The sequence below is a fragment of the Trematomus bernacchii genome, unplaced genomic scaffold (assembly GCF_902827165.1).
Source record: "Trematomus bernacchii unplaced genomic scaffold, fTreBer1.1, whole genome shotgun sequence".
Taxonomy (NCBI): Eukaryota; Metazoa; Chordata; class Actinopteri; order Perciformes; family Nototheniidae; genus Trematomus; species Trematomus bernacchii.
The window spans coordinates 15,001-34,289 of NW_022987913.1; the positions used below are offsets into that span (position 1 = coordinate 15,001).

General features: G+C 42.7%; 1 protein-coding gene across 1 annotated transcript in view; it reads right to left on the reverse strand.

Annotated features, from left to right (window-relative positions):
• Positions 1-14,563, reverse strand: part of LOC117470611 (transcription factor COE3) — a gene marked incomplete at its 3' end in the record, with an annotated part of 28,745 nt that extends 14,182 nt beyond the window's left edge. Inside the window, exons 1-6 of the mRNA XM_034115423.1 lie at positions 14,437-14,563; positions 11,548-11,704; positions 11,304-11,367; positions 11,163-11,218; positions 10,923-10,996; positions 10,709-10,777 (exon numbers count right to left, since the gene is read on the reverse strand). Of these exons, the coding sequence (XP_033971314.1) occupies positions 10,709-10,777; positions 10,923-10,996; positions 11,163-11,218; positions 11,304-11,367; positions 11,548-11,704; positions 14,437-14,555 (539 nt within the window). The remainder of the gene's footprint in view (positions 1-10,708; positions 10,778-10,922; positions 10,997-11,162; positions 11,219-11,303; positions 11,368-11,547; positions 11,705-14,436) is intronic.
• Positions 14,564-19,289: the final 4,726 nt, after the last annotated feature.

Here is a 19,289-nt window from a genome sequence, read left to right on the forward strand (position 1 = left end):
GACTCTTCCTCCTCCTGAGAGGAAGAGGAAGATGAAGATGAAGAGGAAGAGGAAGAGGAGGAGGGTGTGATCGTCTCATTACAAACATCAGAGTGAGTTTCTGTTTCCATAAGAAGGGAGAAGCATCAGGGCTTTTATTGTGAAAGGTCAGGAGGAATGTGACCAGCTGCAAGGCTTTTATTGTGAAAGGTCAGGAGGAAGTGTTATATCCTCATCCTAATGGCGGCTACGTTTAGACGTTTAACCCGAAGGTCACGTCTTCATGTCCTCGCTCTGTTGAATGGACTCACATCACATGACATGTCACATGTTAGACGCTTTTATCCAAAAAGACTCACAGACTCAACACTGAGGACCCCCAGGAGCACTTTGGGGTGAAGTGTCTCAGGGACACAACGACATGCTGACTGCAGTGGGGTTTGAACCTGTTCTCCCCCTAATGCTTCCCCTGATCCCAACACTAACCCACTAGTCCACTGCGCCACACGCCTCCTCACAACAACAACAACAGCAGCAACAACAACAACAACAGCAGCAACAACAATAACAACAACAACATATTGAGTATTTCTACTTCAGACCTGAATGTGGATTATTTTTCCAGCTCAGAAGTCATTCTGTCTCAGGTAGGAACCTTTGGTCCACAGACAGGAGGGAGGACATCTTTAAGGGACGCGCTGGTGTTGTTTAGTGTAAACATGAGATTATTAAAACACAGTGGAGCGAGGACAAAGCCCTGAGGAACACCACAGCTAATCACTGACTCCTCTCCAGGTGAGCACGGCTCATTAGGAGCTCGTTAAGAGCTCGTTAAGCTGTCACTTTCAAACCAATCAGCTGCCAGTCAGCTGACAGACAGGAAATAGGAAGCATTTGTTTTCTGTTTCTTCTTCACGTCTGCTCTTTGTGTGATGGAGATCATTTACATATTTAATTAATCTAATTAGCATTTGTAATGAAGCGCTGCTCATCCTGCTGAGGTTTCACTTTACCACTGCACCAATCACAGGCCGGCCCCTGAGTGTGGACCAATCAGAGAGCAGCTGCTTCGTATTCTGGGGAAGTGTTCATCTCGTTAACTCCTCGTCCTCGTTAAGACAGGATCTCATTAAGTCTGTTCTCGTTAAGACTCAGCTGACGGACTGAAACACCAAGAAATTTAAAAAGTGTCAAAGTTTAATTTACTGCAGACGAGACGATATTAACGGATTAAAAAAGAATCTGTCGCCCTGCGGCGAGTCCTGAGGAGCCTGAAGTGCTTCTCAACTTACACCTGTACTGTGTCGTTTAATTACAACACTACACCTCCTTCAATGAGTTCTGAAGAGACTCAGGTGAACGGATCAAACGCACCTGAAGGTGAAGTGGTTACATCATCAACAGACGCCTCGTTAAGAGCTCGTTAACACAAACAAGCGTAAACAAAACAAACAGCTGTCTGTCAAACTGTGTGTGTGTGTGTGTGTGTGTGTGTGTGTGTGTGTGTGTGTGTGTGTGTGTGTGTGTGTGTGTGTGTGTGTGTGTGTGGTTAATTAGACCATCTGATGCAACATGAAGCAACAGTGTGTCAGTGTGGGTCTGTGTGTATGCTTGTGTGTGTGTGTGTGTGTGTATGCTTGTGTGTGTGTGCTTGTGTGTGTGTGTTGGTGTGTGGTGGTGTGGGGTGTGTGTGTGTGTGTGTGTGTGTGTGTGTGTGTGTGTGTGTGTGTGTGTGCTGAGCAGTGATACAAACACACAGGAGGAAATGTAAATCAATAATGATCTATTGCTACCAGCAAACGCTTACTGACAATCAACACACACACACACACACACACACACACACACACACACACACACACACACAACGCCACTACCACACACACACACGCACGCACGCACGCACGCACGCACGCACGCACACACACACACACACACACACACACACACACACACACACACACACAGATGGTGCATTCAGCTCCTCTTTATCCCTCCATTGACTCCCATGCATTCATTCAATATCACAGAGGGGGGCGGGGCCTCTGGGGGACCCCACATTATTCAGCTGTCAATCAACCCGACTCTCACCACTGATCAGACTCCTCTAACTCTTCATCATCATCTTCATCATCAGCACACACATTCCCATAGACTCTTCATCATCATCATCATCATCATCATCATCATCATCATCACTACATACTGATATACACCTGAACATCAGCAGGAGAGGACTCTTTAAAGTAGAGACACTACATACTGATATACACCTGAACATCAGCAGGAGAGGACTCTTTAAAGTAGAGACACTACATACTGATATACACCTGAACATCAGCAGGAGAGGACTCTTTAAAGTAGAGACACTACATACAGATATACACCTGAACATCAGCAGGAGAGGACTCTTTAAAGTAGAGACACTACATACTGATATACACCTGAACATCAGCAGGAGAGGACTCTTTAAAGTAGAGACACTACATACTGATATACACCTGACATCAGCAGGAGAGGACTCTTTAAAGTAGAGACACTACATACTGATATACACCTGAACATCAGCAGGAGAGGACTCTTTAAAGTAGAGACACTACATACTGATATACACCTGAACATCAGCAGGAGAGGACTCTTTAAAGTAGAGACACTACATACTGATATACACCTGAACATCAGCAGGAGAGGACTCTTTAAAGTAGAGACACTACATACTGATATACACCTGAACATCAGCAGGAGAGGACTCTTTAAAGTAGAGACACTACATACTGATATACACCTGAACATCAGCAGGAGAGGACTCTTTAAAGTAGAGACACTACATACTGATATACACCTGAACATCAGCAGGAGAGGACTCTTTACAAGTAGAGACACTACATACTGATATACACCTGAGCATCAGCAGGAGAGGACTCTTTAAAGTAGAGACACTACATACTGATATACACCTGAACATCAGCAGGAGAGGACTCTTTAAAGTAGAGACACTACATACTGATATACACCTGAACATCAGCAGGAGAGGACTCTTTAAAGTAGAGACACTACATACTGATATACACCTGAACATCAGCAGGAGAGGGACTCTTTAAAGTAGAGACACTACATATTGATATACACCTGAACATCAGCAGGAGAGGACTCTTTAAAGTAGAGACACTACATACTGATATACACCTGAACATCAGCAGGAGAGGACTCTTTAAAGTAGAGACACTACATACTGATATACACCTGAACATCAGCAGGAGAGGACTCTTTAAAGTAGAGACACTACATACTGATATACACCTGAAGCATCAGCAGGAGAGGACTCTTTAAAGTAGAGACAACTACATACTGATATACACCTGAACATCAGCAGGAGAGGACTCTTTAAAGTAGAGACACTACATACTGATATACACCTGAACATCAGCAGGAGAGGACTCTTTAAAGTAGAGACACTACATACTGATATACACCTGAACATCAGCAGGAGAGGACTCTTTAAAGTAGAGACAACTACATACTGATATTCACCTGAACATCAGCAGGAGAGGACTCTTTAAAGTAGAGACACTACATACTGATATACACCTGAACATCAGCAGGAGAGGACTCTTTAAAGTAGAGACACTACATACTGATATACACCTGAACATCAGCAGGAGAGGACTCTTAAAGTAGAGACACTACATACTGATATACACCAGAACATCAGCAGGAGAGGACTCTTTAAAGTAGAGACACTACATACTGATATACACCTGAACATCAGCAGGAGAGGACTCTTTAAAGTAGAGACACTACATACTGATATACACCAGAACATCAGCAGGAGAGGACTCTTTAAAGTAGAGACACTACATACTGATATACACCTGAACCTCAGCAGGAGAGGACTCTTTAAAGTAGAGACACTACATACTGATATACACCTGAACCTCAGCAGGAGAGGACTCTTTAAAGTAGAGACACTACATACTGATATACACCTGAACATCAGCAGGAGAGCACTCTTTAAAGTAGAGACACTACATACTGAAATACACCTGAACATCAGCAGGAGAGGACTCTTAAAGTAGAGACACTACATACTGATATACACCTGAACACCAGCAGGAGAGGACTCTTTAAAGTAGAGACACTACATACTGATATACACCTGAACATCAGCAGGAGAGGACTCTTTAAAGTAGAGACACTACATACTGATATACACCTGAACATCAGCAGGAGAGGACTCTTAAGAGTAGAGCCACTACATACTGATATACACCTGAACATGAGCAGGAGAGGACTCTTTAAAAGTAGAGACACTACATACTGATATACACCTGAACATCAGCAGGAGAGAACTCTTTAAAGTAGAGACACTACATACTGATATACACCTGAACATCAGCAGGAGAGGACTCTTTAAAGTAGAGACAACTACATACTGATATACAACCTGAACATCAGCAGGAGAGGACTCTTTAAAGTAGAGACACTACATACTGATATACACCTGAACATCAGCAGGAGAGGACTCTTTAAAGTAGAGACACTACATACTGATATACACCTGAACATGAGCAGGAGAGGACTCTTTAAAGTAGAGACACTACATACCTATATACACCTGAACATCAGCAGGAGAGGACTCTTTAAAGTAGAGACACTACATACTGATATACACCTGAACATCAGCAGGAGAGGACTCTTTAAAGTAGAGACACTACATACTGATATACAACCTGAACATCAGCAGGAGAGGACTCTTTAAAGTAGAGACCACTACATACTGAATATACACCTGAACATCAGCAGGAGAGGACTCTTTAAAGTAAAGACACTAACATACTGATAATACACCTGAACATCAGCAGGAGAGGACTCTTTAAAGTAGAGACACTACATACTGATATACACCTGAACATCAGCAGGAGAGGACTCTTTAAAGTAGAGACACTACATACTGATATACACCTGAACATCAGCAGGAGAGGACTCTTTAAAGTAGAGACACTACATACTGATATACACCTGAACATCAGCAGGAGAGGACTCTTTAAAATAGAGACACTACATACTGATATACACCTGAGCATCAGCAGGAGAGGACTCTTTAAAGTAGAGACACTACATACTGATATACACCTGAACATCAGCAGGAGAGGACTCTTTAAGTAGAGACACTACATACTGATATACACCTGAACATCAGCAGGAGAGGACTCTTAAAGTAGAGACACTACATACTGATATACACCTGAACATCAGCAGGAGAGGACTCTTTAAAGTAGAGACACTACATATTGATATACACCTGAACATCAGCAGGAGAGGACTCTTTAAAGTAGAGACACTACATACTGATATACACCTGAAACATCAGCAGGAGAGGACTCTTTAAAGTAGAGACACTACATACTGATATACACCTGAACATCAGCAGGAGAGGACTCTTTAAAGTAGAGACACTACATACTGATATACACCTGAGCATCAGCAGGAGAGGACTCTTTAAAGTAGAGACACTACATACTGATATACACCTGAACATCAGCAGGAGAGGACTCTTTAAAGTAGAGACACTACATACTGATATACACCTGAACATCAGCAGGAGAGGACTCTTTAAAGTAGAGACACTACATACTGATATACACCTGAACATCAGCAGGAGAGGACTCTTTAAAGTAGAGACACTACATACTGATATACACCTGAACATCAGCAGGAGAGGACTCTTTAAAGTAGAGACACTACATACTGATATACACCTGAACATCAGCAGGAGAGGACTCTTTAAAGTAGAGACACTACATACTGATATACACCTGAACATCAGCAGGAGAGGACTCTTTAAAGTAGAGACACTACATACTGATATACACCAGAACATCAGCAGGAGAGGACTCTTTAAAGTAGAGACACTACATACTGATATACACCTGAACATCAGCAGGAGAGGACTCTTTAAAGTAGAGACACTACATACTGATATACACCAGAACATCAGCAGGAGAGGACTCTTTAAAGTAGAGACACTACATACTGATATACACCTGAACATCAGCAGGAGAGGACTCTTTAAAGTAGAGACACTACATACTGATATACACCTGAACCTCAGCAGGAGAGGACTCTTTAAAGTAGAGACACTACATACTGATATACACCTGAACATCAGCAGGAGAGCACTCTTTAAAGTAGAGACACTACATACTGAAATACACCTGAACATCAGCAGGAGAGGACTCTTTAAAGTAGAGACACTACATACTGATATACACCTGAACACCAGCAGGAGAGGACTCTTTAAAGTAGAGACACTACATACTGATATACACCTGAACATCAGCAGGAGAGGACTCTTTAAAGTAGAGACACTACATACTGATATACACCTGAACATCAGCAGGAGAGGACTCTTTAAAGTAGAGACACTACATACTGATATACACCTGAACATGAGCAGGAGAGGACTCTTTAAAGTAGAGACACTACATACTGATATACACCTGAACATCAGCAGGAGAGAACTCTTTAAAGTAGAGACACTACATACTGATATACACCTGAACATCAGCAGGAGAGGACTCTTTAAAGTAGAGACACTACATACTGATATACACCTGAACATCAGCAGGAGAGGACTCTTTAAAGTAGAGACACTACATACTGATATACACCTGAACATCAGCAGGAGAGGACTCTTTAAAGTAGAGACACTACATACTGATATACACCTGAACATGAGCAGGAGAGGACTCTTTAAAGTAGAGACACTACATACCTATATACACCTGAACATCAGCAGGAGAGGACTCTTTAAAGTAGAGACACTACATACTGATATACACCTGAACATCAGCAGGAGAGGACTCTTTAAAGTAGAGACACTACATACTGATATACACCTGAACATCAGCAGGAGAGGACTCTTTAAAGTAGAGACACTACATACTGATATACACCTGAACATCAGCAGGAGAGGACTCTTTAAAGTAGAGACACTACATACTGATATACACCTGAACATCAGCAGGAGAGGACTCTTTAAAGTAGAGACACTACATACTGATATACACCTGAACATCAGCAGGAGAGGACTCTTTAAAGTAGAGACACTACATACTGATATACACCTGAACATCAGCAGGAGAGGACTCTTTAAACATCATAGCTAAGGGTTAAAGATGGATAGGACGTGAGCAGCATTAAACTGTGTAATTCTTTAAACCGGAACAAAAGGTTGTACTAATTTATAAAACCTCATTATTTATGAATGAAACCTAACGTACAGAAACAGAGGGTCCCAGCTTCCGGACAGACGGTTTTTAAAGAGTCCTCTTTGAGGTTAAACTGTTTTAAATCTATTTTAGATATTCAGGATATATTAATATAGCAGCAGTTTAAAGCTGCGCCGATGAACGCCTGCAGTGTTTCAGTGTTTTCTCTCAGCTCCGACCCCGACATGTTTCCTGTTCACTGGACGCTCCAAAACACAGGAGACCTTCCCAGCATGCATTTCACCAGGCGAGGGGGGGGGGGGGGGGGGTTCACCTCCTCTGTTTTAAAGGCTTTACAGAGAATATCTGCACAAACCGAGACCAGCTGTTTTTATATCTCTGATGTTCCTAAATCATTCTGAAAGATACCGTTATATTTCTAGATGAGAAGGCTTCATCATCAGCTGCTCAAACAATGCAGTATCATATCAGGTTCAACACTTTCAACAAACACAACTAGAGTGCAGATTAAGTTGCTTTTATGATGCAAGTAAATAAACAGAATAAATGAGAGTCGTTGAAAGTCTTTAAAGACTTGTTTTTATAAATAATGTACTTTAATGATTCTGAAAATACATCTTATACATCTGTCCAAGAGGTAATCAATTATCAATAATCAATTAATTAATCATTTCATCTCAGTTTGCTGAAAACATGGTGCGATGCTTTGTCTTCAAAATAAATTCAAAGCATCCGAAAAGAGAGGAGGGGGAGGAAGAGGAGGGGGAGCAGGGGGAGGGGGAGGAAGAGGAGGGGGAGCAGGGGGAGGGGGAGGAAGAGGGGGAGGAGAGCGTATGATTCCTCTTTGGGACGGGGGGAGGAAACTGAGGAGGAGGGGAGGAGGAGGGGAGGAGGGGAGGAGGGGAGGAGGAGGGGAGGAGGGGAGGAGGGGAGGGAGGGGAGGAGGAGGGGAGGAACTGAGGATTATTCCTGTTCTGAGAGCTGCTGTGTGTAGAGCACCTGAGCTGCTGTGTGTAGAGCACCTGAGCTGCTGTGTGTAGAGCACCTGAGCTGCTGTGTGTAGAGCACCTGAGCTGCTGTGTGTAGAGCACCTGAGCTGCTATGTGTAGAGCACCTGAGCTGCTGTGTGTAGAGCACCTGAGCTGCTATGTGTAGAGCACCTGAGCTGCTATGTGTAGAGCACCTGAGCTGCTGTGTGTAGAGCACCTGAGCTGCTGTGTGTAGAGCACCTGAGCTGCTGTGTGTAGAGCACCTGAGCTGCTGTGTGTAGAGCACCTGAGCTGCTATGTGTAGAGCACCTGAGCTGCTATGTGTAGAGCACCTGAGCTGCTGTGTGTAGAGCACCTGAGCTGCTGTGTGTAGAGCACCTGAGCTGCTGTGTGTAGAGCACCTGAGCTGCTGTGTGTAGAGCACCTGAGCTGCTATGTGTAGAGCACCTGAGTTGCTGTGCTCACCCTAACCCTCACCTTCTCTCAACGTGTTAACATGAACCTCAGAAACACATCACTGTCAGACAAAGAGACTCCTCGTTATTAAACCCTAACATGACCGTTGTCCTGCTGAAGACAGCAGACTCAGGAACTCATGTTATTTTTGATATTTCTATCGACTGTTAATACATTTGTATATTTGAGTGAGACGTTAGTGACTGTAGAATCTGATGAATATTCAACATTCACTCAAATAAGTGAATAAGCTAAAGATGATTTAAAAAACGTAATAATGATCCTGTAGCGGAATATGAGGCGACGCCTCTTTAGTGAATCTGAATCTGTTAACCCTTCATCACAGAGACACTCTTTCTAACAGCTGTTTCCTCAGAGCCGGATTCCAGCTAACTTCCATCTTACTGCCAGCCAAATTCCAGCTAACTTCCATCTTACTGCCAGCCGAATTCCAGCTAACTTCCATCTTACTGCCAGCCGAATTCCAGCTAACTTCCATCTTACTGCCAGCCGAATTCCAGCTAACTTCCATCTTACTGCCAGCCGTATCCAGCTAACTGCCATCTAGCTGCCAGTCGTATCCAGCTAACTTCCATCTTACTGCCAGCCGTATCCAGCTAACTTCCATCTAGCTGCCAGCCGTATCCATCTAACTTCCATCTTACTGCCAGCCGAATTCCAGCTAACTTCCATCTTACTGCCAGCCGAATTCCAGCTAACTTCCATCTTACTGCCAGCCGTATCCAGCTAACTGCCATCTAGCTGCCAGTCGTATCCAGCTAACTTCCATCTTACTGCCAGCCGTATCCAGCTAACTGCCATCTAGCTGCCAGCCGAATTCCAGCTAACTTCCATCTTACTGCCAGCCGTACCCAGCTAACTTCCATCTTACTGCCAGCCGAATTCCAGCTAACTTCCATCTTACTGCCAGCCGAATTCCAGCTAACTTCCATCTTACTGCCAGCCGTACCCAGCTAACTGCCATCTAGCTGCCAGTCGTATCCAGCTAACTTCCATCTTACTGCCAGCCGTACCCAGCTAACTGCCATCTAGCTGCCAGTCGTATCCAGCTAACTTCCATCTTACTGCCAGCCGTATCCAGCTAACTTCCATCTAGCTGCCAGTCGTATCCAGCTAACTTCCATCTTACTGCCAGCCGTATCCAGCTAACTGCCAGCCGTATCCAGCTAACTTCCATCTAGCTGCCAGTCGTATCCAGCTAACTTCCATCTTACTGCCAGCCGTATCCAGCTAACTTCCATCTTACTGCCAGCCGTATCCAGCTAACTGCCAGTCGTATCCAGCTAACTTCTATCTTACTGCCAGCCGTATTCCAGCTGACTTCCATCTTACTATCAGTTGTATTCCAGCTAACTTCCATCTTACTGCCAGCCGCATTCCAGCTAACTTCCAGCTGGATTCCAGCTAACTTCCATCTTACTGCCAGTCGTATGCCAGCTAACTGCCAGCTACATTCCAGCTAACAGCTAACTGACTGCCAGCCGTATGCCAGCTGACTTTAAGTTAGTAGTATTTCCATTTCACTCCAATCCCCACAGGAGCAATTTGGGGTGAAATGTCTCAGGGACAGAACAACATGCTGACTGCAGTGGGGTTTGAACCTGTGACACCCTGATCCCAACACGAAGGCTCTATCCACTGCGCCACACGCCACAGCAGTTTATCTAATATTGATGGTTCCTATCCTTTAAAAAACTCCATTTCCCATGAGCCACCAGGCCACAGATTAATGTCAGAGCTCTTCAGGAAGATGATATACAGTTTAATAAATAAATATAAATATATGTTCTATATACAGAGACTGGCTCACTGTGAGGATGACAGTATCACACACACTCTGACATGTTGTTTACACACACACCAGAGAAATATGTTGCTATTAAAATAATGTGTGTGAGAGAGCATGAAATACATTCAGCAGATATGAACACACACTGCATGATAACACAGAGAGTGCGTGTGTGAGTGTGAGTGTGTGTGTGTGTGTGTGTGTGTGTGTGTGTGTGTGTGTGTGTGTGTGTGTGTGTGTACCTGTCGATGATGACGGGGTCTGACGGCGTCTCGTTTCTGTTCCCGCAGCTCTTCTTATCGCAGCAGCGACTGACACACACACAGAACAATAACAAACTTTATTCTCCTGATCAAACACACATAGGGCTTTTATTTTGAAAGGATCATCGTAAACACAACGATAAAGTTAGGCGGTAATGCTCAGTATGTAACGAGGGTCAGAGGTCAGACTCACCTGCACATGATCTCATGAGTCAGCAGAACCCGACACATCTCCGGGTTCTTGTCCTGACCTTCGTATATGATGGCCTAAAACACACACACACACACACACACACACACACACACAAACACACACACACCTGATCAGCCGTTATTGTGAAAAGCCTCTCCTGTGGTATGAAGGGTATCAGAAGGAGAGTCTAACAGGAAGAGCACGCTCTTATTGTGAAAAGCTTCTCTCTCAGAGTCTCACCTGTTTGGTCATGGAGTCGATCAGCCGGACGTACAGGTCCTGCTCCGTCCTCACACCTGAACAACACATTCATATCAGGTTACTTTATATTTCACAGTATGACACCACAGTGGGCCGTTTGGGTGAAACGAGTGCACCCACCGTTGCTGAAGAGCAGCTGCAGTTTGTAATGGATGCCGTTGTTGGTCTTCTCTCCGCCCGGCTCCTGAACACAACACAAGATAACACAAACTGAGGGTGCGTTTGATTTCAACACATGGTCAGTGTGAGTCTGATCCTCTACATTAAGACAATAACACAACATCAGTTAGCATGTTACATACGTGTGTGTGTTCTGTGCAGAAGGTGCGTTTGTTTTGTGGTTTCTGAGGTGCGTTTGATTCACCTTGTCCTTCTCCACGAAGTCGAGGTAGGACGTCCTCTCGATCTCCACCGGTTGCCCCTGGCGATCGTACAGCGCCAACACGAAGTGGAAGAAGTTGGATTTCCTCAGGTTGGACGGGGGCTGCTTCTCAAAGTGAGCGCGGGCTAACCCCACCCCGCTGAGACGGGTGGAGACAGGCGGGAGAGAGGTCAGTCATTTATACTTCTTTACTGTTCGTTATCATTTAAAGCATCTAGTTAAATAAAATGTGGACATTTAGATCAGAGAATATCAGAGTTAGACCAAAAGAATATAGAATAAAAAATAAAGAATACAGAATATAGAATAAATAATAAAGAATAAAGAATAAAGAATAAAGAATAAAGATGAATAAAGAAGATTAAAGTTTAAACCGGTAAATAAACTCTTTGTTAACGGAAGTGATTTGACTCAGGCATTAAACATGATATGATCGGCACATCAACATAAAACACAGTAAATAGACGTCATCGATCTGCTGTGAGACATTCAGCATCTATTCTCTAACATTACAGATAATCAGAACGTCTCTCTAAGGAACCAGGCGTGATGAGAAGAAGAACAGCATGATATCATATAATATAATATAATATAATATAATATAATATAATATAATATAATATACAGCATGATATAGATATAGTATAATATACAGTATGATATAGATATAATATAATATACAGCATGATATAGATATATTATAATATATATGATGATGTGAAGTAGAGACAGATAACCAGGACCTTAACGGCGCTCTCATATCATCGTCTGAAACATCTGAACCTTTTATATTTAATATCTTTAGTGTTTCAGGAAATCTCATTTTAATAAATTAGGAAAAAGAAAAGGTAAGAAATCAACATGAAGTTAAAACGAGTGAAATATTAAAATTTATGGAATCTGTTAATAATCACAGAGTTTTAAATCATCAGAGCTGATCAATAAATAAATATTGATTTCTGATATAAAACATTACATTTCTGATATTATTTATTAACAAACAAACAAACAAACAGGTTTCCTGATCTCTAGCGGCGGATAGAGACTCAGATTATAATCATTAATTATTAATGATTATAATCTGACGCAGTTTAAATGAAATGCTCCTAAACATTATAATTTATAAATAAAAACGCAGCTGAAACATGACGAGTAAATATTAATAAAGACTTTAAAACGCTGTCAAACTGCACAATCATTATATATATAGATCTATATATATATATATCTATGTATATAAAGAACAGAGTCTGCAGCTCGGAGCATCAGCTTGGATCAATATCAGAACAGATTTAAACGCTGGAAACGATCAGCAGATTCACCGTTTAATGTTAACCCTTAAATTATAATTAATAATTAAAAGAGCGCGTTCTCGGCGCCAACGCGCTTTATATTAATATATATATTAAATCTGTCAGAAACAAACTCACATTATAAAATATGATATATCTATCTATATCTATATATAGATAGATAGAGATCGATTTAGATAAGTTCATATTGAATTTAAACTGTTAAATATGTTATAATATAAAGGTTTTCCTCTGAGAGAAACAGATTTATAATAATTGAACTTCATAAATATGATTTATAAAAACATTAAATTCTTATAATTAATGTTTTTTATTTAACTCAGTATTTATGAACCAATCAGAAACCAGTTATTATAACTTATAGATTTTATTATTAATAATAATTCAGCGCGTTTTATATAAAAGAATAAAATCTGATTCAAACAGAGACTTCTGTTTAAAATTACTTTTCATTTTTAACCTTTTTATTTCAGGTTTAATTTAAAATAACTTTAACTTCTCATTTAAGCAGAATTTGACTTTTCTATAAATCTCTAAAATCAGCTTTAATATAACGTTATAATATTAATATATCTATCACATTTAATCTGCAGAGCTATTATAAATGTAACGTTTATAATAATATATCTTAGTATATATATTAATACCTCATGTCGTCGTGCGCTCGCTGCGTGACCTTCACTTTAAAACATTTATTATTTGCTGCAGTTTAAACTTTGATATCTTAAATACATTCTTCACTTTATTCTGTGTTTCTGACCTCTTCATTATCTCCTATTATATTTATAATGATGAAACTATCTTCAGCTCAGAAACACGAGGGATACAGAAACATCAGGAGACTAACCCTAACCCTTCAGAGCGATAAAGAAACTGAGAAAAGATTCAGATATATATTAAATATTAGAAATGAGATTTAAGTCCAAGATTATTTTGAACCCGCTCTCCGTTCTGCAGAGGAACTTAAATCATATAATAAATGTGATTTAAAGAACATCTTTATAAATCTGAGTTTTTAAAAACTATATTTAACAAATTCTCCAGAAACAGAAATAAAGAAACTGAGAAAAGATTCAGATAATCACATTTACATTTTAGAAATAAGAGCAAAATATTAGAAATAAGAGCTAAATATTAGAAATAAGAGCTAAATATTAGAAATAAGAGCTAAATATTAGAAATAAGTCTAAACTCTTTATTTTAAATCCGCTCTTTGTTCTGCAGAGGAACTTAAATAAGACCCTACATGTCATTTAAAGAACAGCTTTATAAATCTGAAAACTCTTTTTAAATACTGAATTTAATCAATTCTCCAGAAACAGAAATATATTTGTTGTCTCTGAAATAATTTCCCGTCTCCCTCCCGTCTCCCTCCCGTCTCTCTCCCGTCTCTCTCCCCCGTCTCCCTCCCGTCTCTCCCTCCCGTCTCCCTCCCGTCTCTCCCTCCCGTTTCTCTCCCGTCTCCCTCCCCCGTCTCCCTCCCGTCTCTCTCCCCCCCGGAGTCCCCGGACCCTGTGATCGGACGGACTCCATCTCCCAGAATCCCCGGGGGCAGTACCTCTGCGCGGCGGTGTTAGCGTCCAGCAGGCCGGAGGAGCTCATCCAGGAGCGCACGGACAGCGGCTCCTCCTTCAGGCCCGAGCCGCGGGGGGGCAGCGAGTCCTGGATCCCAAACATCTGCCCGAGACCAGGGAGAACGAGGAGAACGAGGAGAACGAGGAGAACGAGGAGAACGAGGAGAACGAGGAGAACGAGGAGAACGAGGAGAACAACTACAAGAGAAGAAGAAAAACTGCAGAAAAAAACTGGAAAAGAAGAAGAAAATGTGGAGGAAAAAACGCTTCAAAAAGACAAGAGAAGAAGAATTAAAAAACTACAGTAGAAGAAGTATTTAAAAACGACATAAGTAGAAGAAGAAGAAGCTGGATCGTGCGGAGAGGCGACCTTTTATTTCTCTACTTTTTTCTCCTCTTCAGATTTTATTCACTTTTTTCTCTGATTTTATGAATGTCTTTTTTTCCGTTAAAGTATTTTATAAAAAGTATTATTATTAAAAGTGGAGTTGAAGCGGAGCGACGGAGGAGGAGGAGAAATAAAATCCTCAAAGGACGCCGAGAGGAAACGGTATTTTTTCTTTTCTTTTCCCCAAAGAGAGAGGAGGAGAGACGGAGGCTGACGGAGGACTGACTCTCAGCCCCGGGCCCCACAGGACTAACAGTGAGGTGTGTGAGGAGAGAGAGGGTGTGTGAGGAGAGAGGAGAGAGAGGAGAGAGAGAGTGTGAGGAGAGAGGAGAGAGAGGAGAGAGAGGGTGTGTGAGGAGAGAGGAGAGAGAGGAGAGAGAGAGTGTGTGAGGAGAGAGGAGAGAGAGGAGAGAGAGAGGAGAGAGAGAGAGGAGAGAGAGTGTGTGAGGAGAGAGAGAGAGAGAGAGTGTGATGTGAGGAGAGAGGAGAGAGAGAGTGAGAGAGAGAGAGAGAAAGAGAGAGAGAGAGGACTGACTCTCAGCCCCGGGCCCCACAGGACTGGAGAACAGGACCATAACACCCCTGGGTCTTCTCCGCTGATGACATCACAGCAGGAGGCGGGGCCTGCCATACAAGGACTGGAGGAGAGAGTGTGTGTGTGAGGAGTGAGAGAGAGTGAGGAGAGAGAGGGAGGAGGGGGCGTTCCAGCCAACCGTAGAGAGAGAGTGCATGAATTCCCCCCCCTCGTTCAGGAACATTTCCTCTCAGAGTGAATGTGAGGAGGGTCCATGTTCATCTGTCCTCCAGACCTCCAGACCTCCAGACCTCCAGACCCCAGTTCCTCCAGACTTCCAGACCTCCAGACCTCCAGACCTCCAGACCTCAACACCCCAGGTCCTCCAGACCTCCAGATCCCCAGACCCCAGGTCCTCCAGACCCCACGTCCTCCAGATCCCCAGACCCCAGGTCCTCCAGACCTCCAGACCTCCAGACCCCAGGTCCTCCAGACTTCCAGACCTCCAGACCTCCAGACCTCCAGACCTCAACACCCCAGGTCCTCCAGACCTCCAGATCCCCAGACCCCAGGTCCTCCAGACCCCACGTCCTCCATACCTCCAGATCCCCAGACCCCAGGTCCTCCAGACCTCCAAACCTCCAGACCCCAGGTCCTCCAGACCTCCAAACCTCCAGACCCCAGGTCCTCCAGACCTCCAAACCTCCAAACCTCCAGACCTTAGGTCCTCCAGACCTCCATATCCCCAGACCCCAGGTCCTCCAGACCTCCAAACCTCCAAACCTCCAGACCCCAAGTCCTCCTCCCAGTACAGGTTCTGACTCCAGTGTGTTCTCCGGCCCCAGAGCGTCTCTATAGAACCGAGAGACATTCATCTGTCAGAGTGCGTTCAGCTTCAGGGATCGAGTCCGGTCCCAATGTGGTCCGATGTCCCCGTCTCCGATTCTGCTTCTTCTTGTCCCTCCATGTTGGTTTTCTAGAACATCACCACCTCGCTGTGTGTTCTCCAGACGTAGAGCGTCTCTATAGAACCGGTTCTCAGTCGGACAGAGTTCTCTCTCTGCTCTGGGTGAAGTCTGTCTCTCTTTGAGTCCAAAAACATTCAGGGGGTTAGGGTTGGGTAGAGTAATGTCCTCCAGACTCTATAGAACCGGTCTTTAGGTGGTCTTCTTCTTCTTGCTGGTTCCTGACTCTCAGCATGTGGTCTCTGTAACTCTCGGAGCTTCACAGGAACTCCTCGAGTGAAGGAGTGAACCCTGATTCTGGTCCTGAGTGGAGAGGATTCAACCAGAGGGGGGTGCTGGTTTCACACCAGATATGAAAGTTAATATATAACTATATATAGGTGTTTCTCTGCAGATCTTCCCCTCGTCGAGGAGACACAAGATAAACTGACGGGGTTCAGAGTAAGAGCTCTGCTGACTGCTGGAGGCCTCCGAGGCTCAGAGGGGAGGAACCAGTGTGGAGGGGGGGGGAGAGGGGGGGAGAGAGGGGGGGAGAGGAGGGGAAGAAGAGAAAGAGAGAAAGGAGAACAACAAATATCAAACTGAGGGGAAACAACAACACAGATTCATGTATAAACCACTTTAAAACACGCAGACCTGCGTTACAGAGAAATAAAGGAATAAATCACTAATAAAAAAACAATAAATAAAAAAGAACTAAAGAGAAAGAAAAAGGAGGAGGATCTAGTGAGTAAATGTTCGAGTAGTCTCATATGACGATCACATGTTACCTGTAGTCTCATATGACGATCACATGTTACCTGTAGTCTCATATGACGATCACATGTTACCTGTAGTCCCATATGACGATCACATGTTACCTGTAGTCTCATATGACGATCACATGTTACCTGTAGTTCCATATGACGATCACATGTTACCTGTAGTCCCATATGACGATCACATGTTACCTGCAGTCTCATATGACGATCACATGTTACCTGTAGTCTCATATGACGATCACATGTTACCTGTAGTCTCATATGACGATCACATGTTACCTGTAGTCCCATATGACGATCACATGTTACCTGTAGTCTCATATGACGATCACATGTTACCTGTAGTTCCATATGACGATCACATGTTACCTGTAGTCTCATATGCCGATCAAATGTTACCTGTAGTCTAAAATGACGATCACATGTTACCTGTAGTTCCATAAGACAATCACATGTTACCAGTAGTCTCATATGACGATCACATGTTACCTGTAGTTCCATATAACGATCACATGTTACCTGTAGTTCCGTATGACGATCAAATGTTACCTGTAGTTCCGTATGACGATCACATGTTACCTGTAGTTCCGTATGACGATCACATGTTACCTGTAGTCTAAAATGACGATCACATGTTACCTGTAGTTCCATATGACGATCACATGTTACCTGTAGTCTAATATGACGATCACATGTTACCTGTAGTCTCATATGACGATCACATGTTACCTGTAGTTCCATATGACGATCACATGTTACCTGTTGTCTAATATGACGATCAAATGTTACCTGTAGTTCCATATGACGATCACATGTTACCTGTAGTTCCATATGACGATCACATGTTACCTGTAGTTTCATATGACGATCACATGTTACCAGTAGTCTCATATGACGATCACATGTTACCAGTAGTCTCATATGACAATCACATGTTACCTGTAGTTCCATATGACGATCACATGTTACCTGTAGTCTAATATGACGATCAAATGTTACCTGTAGTTCCATATGACGATCACATGTTACCTGTAGTTCCATATGACGATCACATGTTACCTGTAGTTTCATATGACGATCACATGTTACCAGTAGTCTCATATGACGATCACATGTTACCTGTAGTCTCATATGACAATCAAATGTTACCTGTAGTTCCGTATGACGATTACATGTTACCTGTAGTTCCGTATGACGATCACATGAATGTTACCTGTAATTTCATATGACGATCACATGTTACCTGTAGTCTCAATTGACGATCAAATGTTACCTGTAGTCTCATATGACGATCACATGTTACCAGTAGTCTCATATGAAGATCACATGTTACCTGTAGAATCATATGACGATCACATGTTACCTGTACTCTCATATGACAATCACAAGTTACCTGTAGTTCCATATGACGATCACATGTTACATGTAGTTCCATATGACGATCACATGTTACCTGTCGTCTAATATGACGATCACATGTTACGTCTAGTCTCAAATGACGATAACATGTTACGTCTAGTCTCATATGACGATCACGTTACCCGTAGTATCATATGACGATCACATGTTACCTGCAGTCTCATATGACGATCATATGTTACCTGTAGCCTCATACGACGATCACATGTTACCTGCAGTCTCATATGACGATCAAATGTTACCAGTAGTCTCATATGACGATCACATGTTACATATAGTCTCATATGACGATCACATGTTACCTGTAGTCTCATATGACGATCACATGTTACCTGTAGTCTCATATGACGATCACATGTTACCTGTAGCCTCATATGACGATCAAATGTTACCTGTAGTTCCATATGACGATCACATGTTACCTGTAGTCCCATATGACGATCACATGTTACCTGTAGTCCCATATGACGATCACATGTTACCCGTAGTTTCATATGATGATCAAATGTTACCCGTAGTCTCATATGATGATCACGTTACCCGTAGTATCATATGACGATCACATGTTACCTGTAGTCTCATATGACGATCACATGTTACCTGTAGTCTCATATGACGATCACATGTTACCCGTAGTCTCATATGACGATCACATGGTACCTGTAGTCTAATATGACGATCACATTTTACTCGTATTCTCATATGACGATCACATGTTACCAGTAGTCTCATATGAAGATCACATGTTACCTGTAGAATCATATGACGATCACATGTTACCTGTACTCTC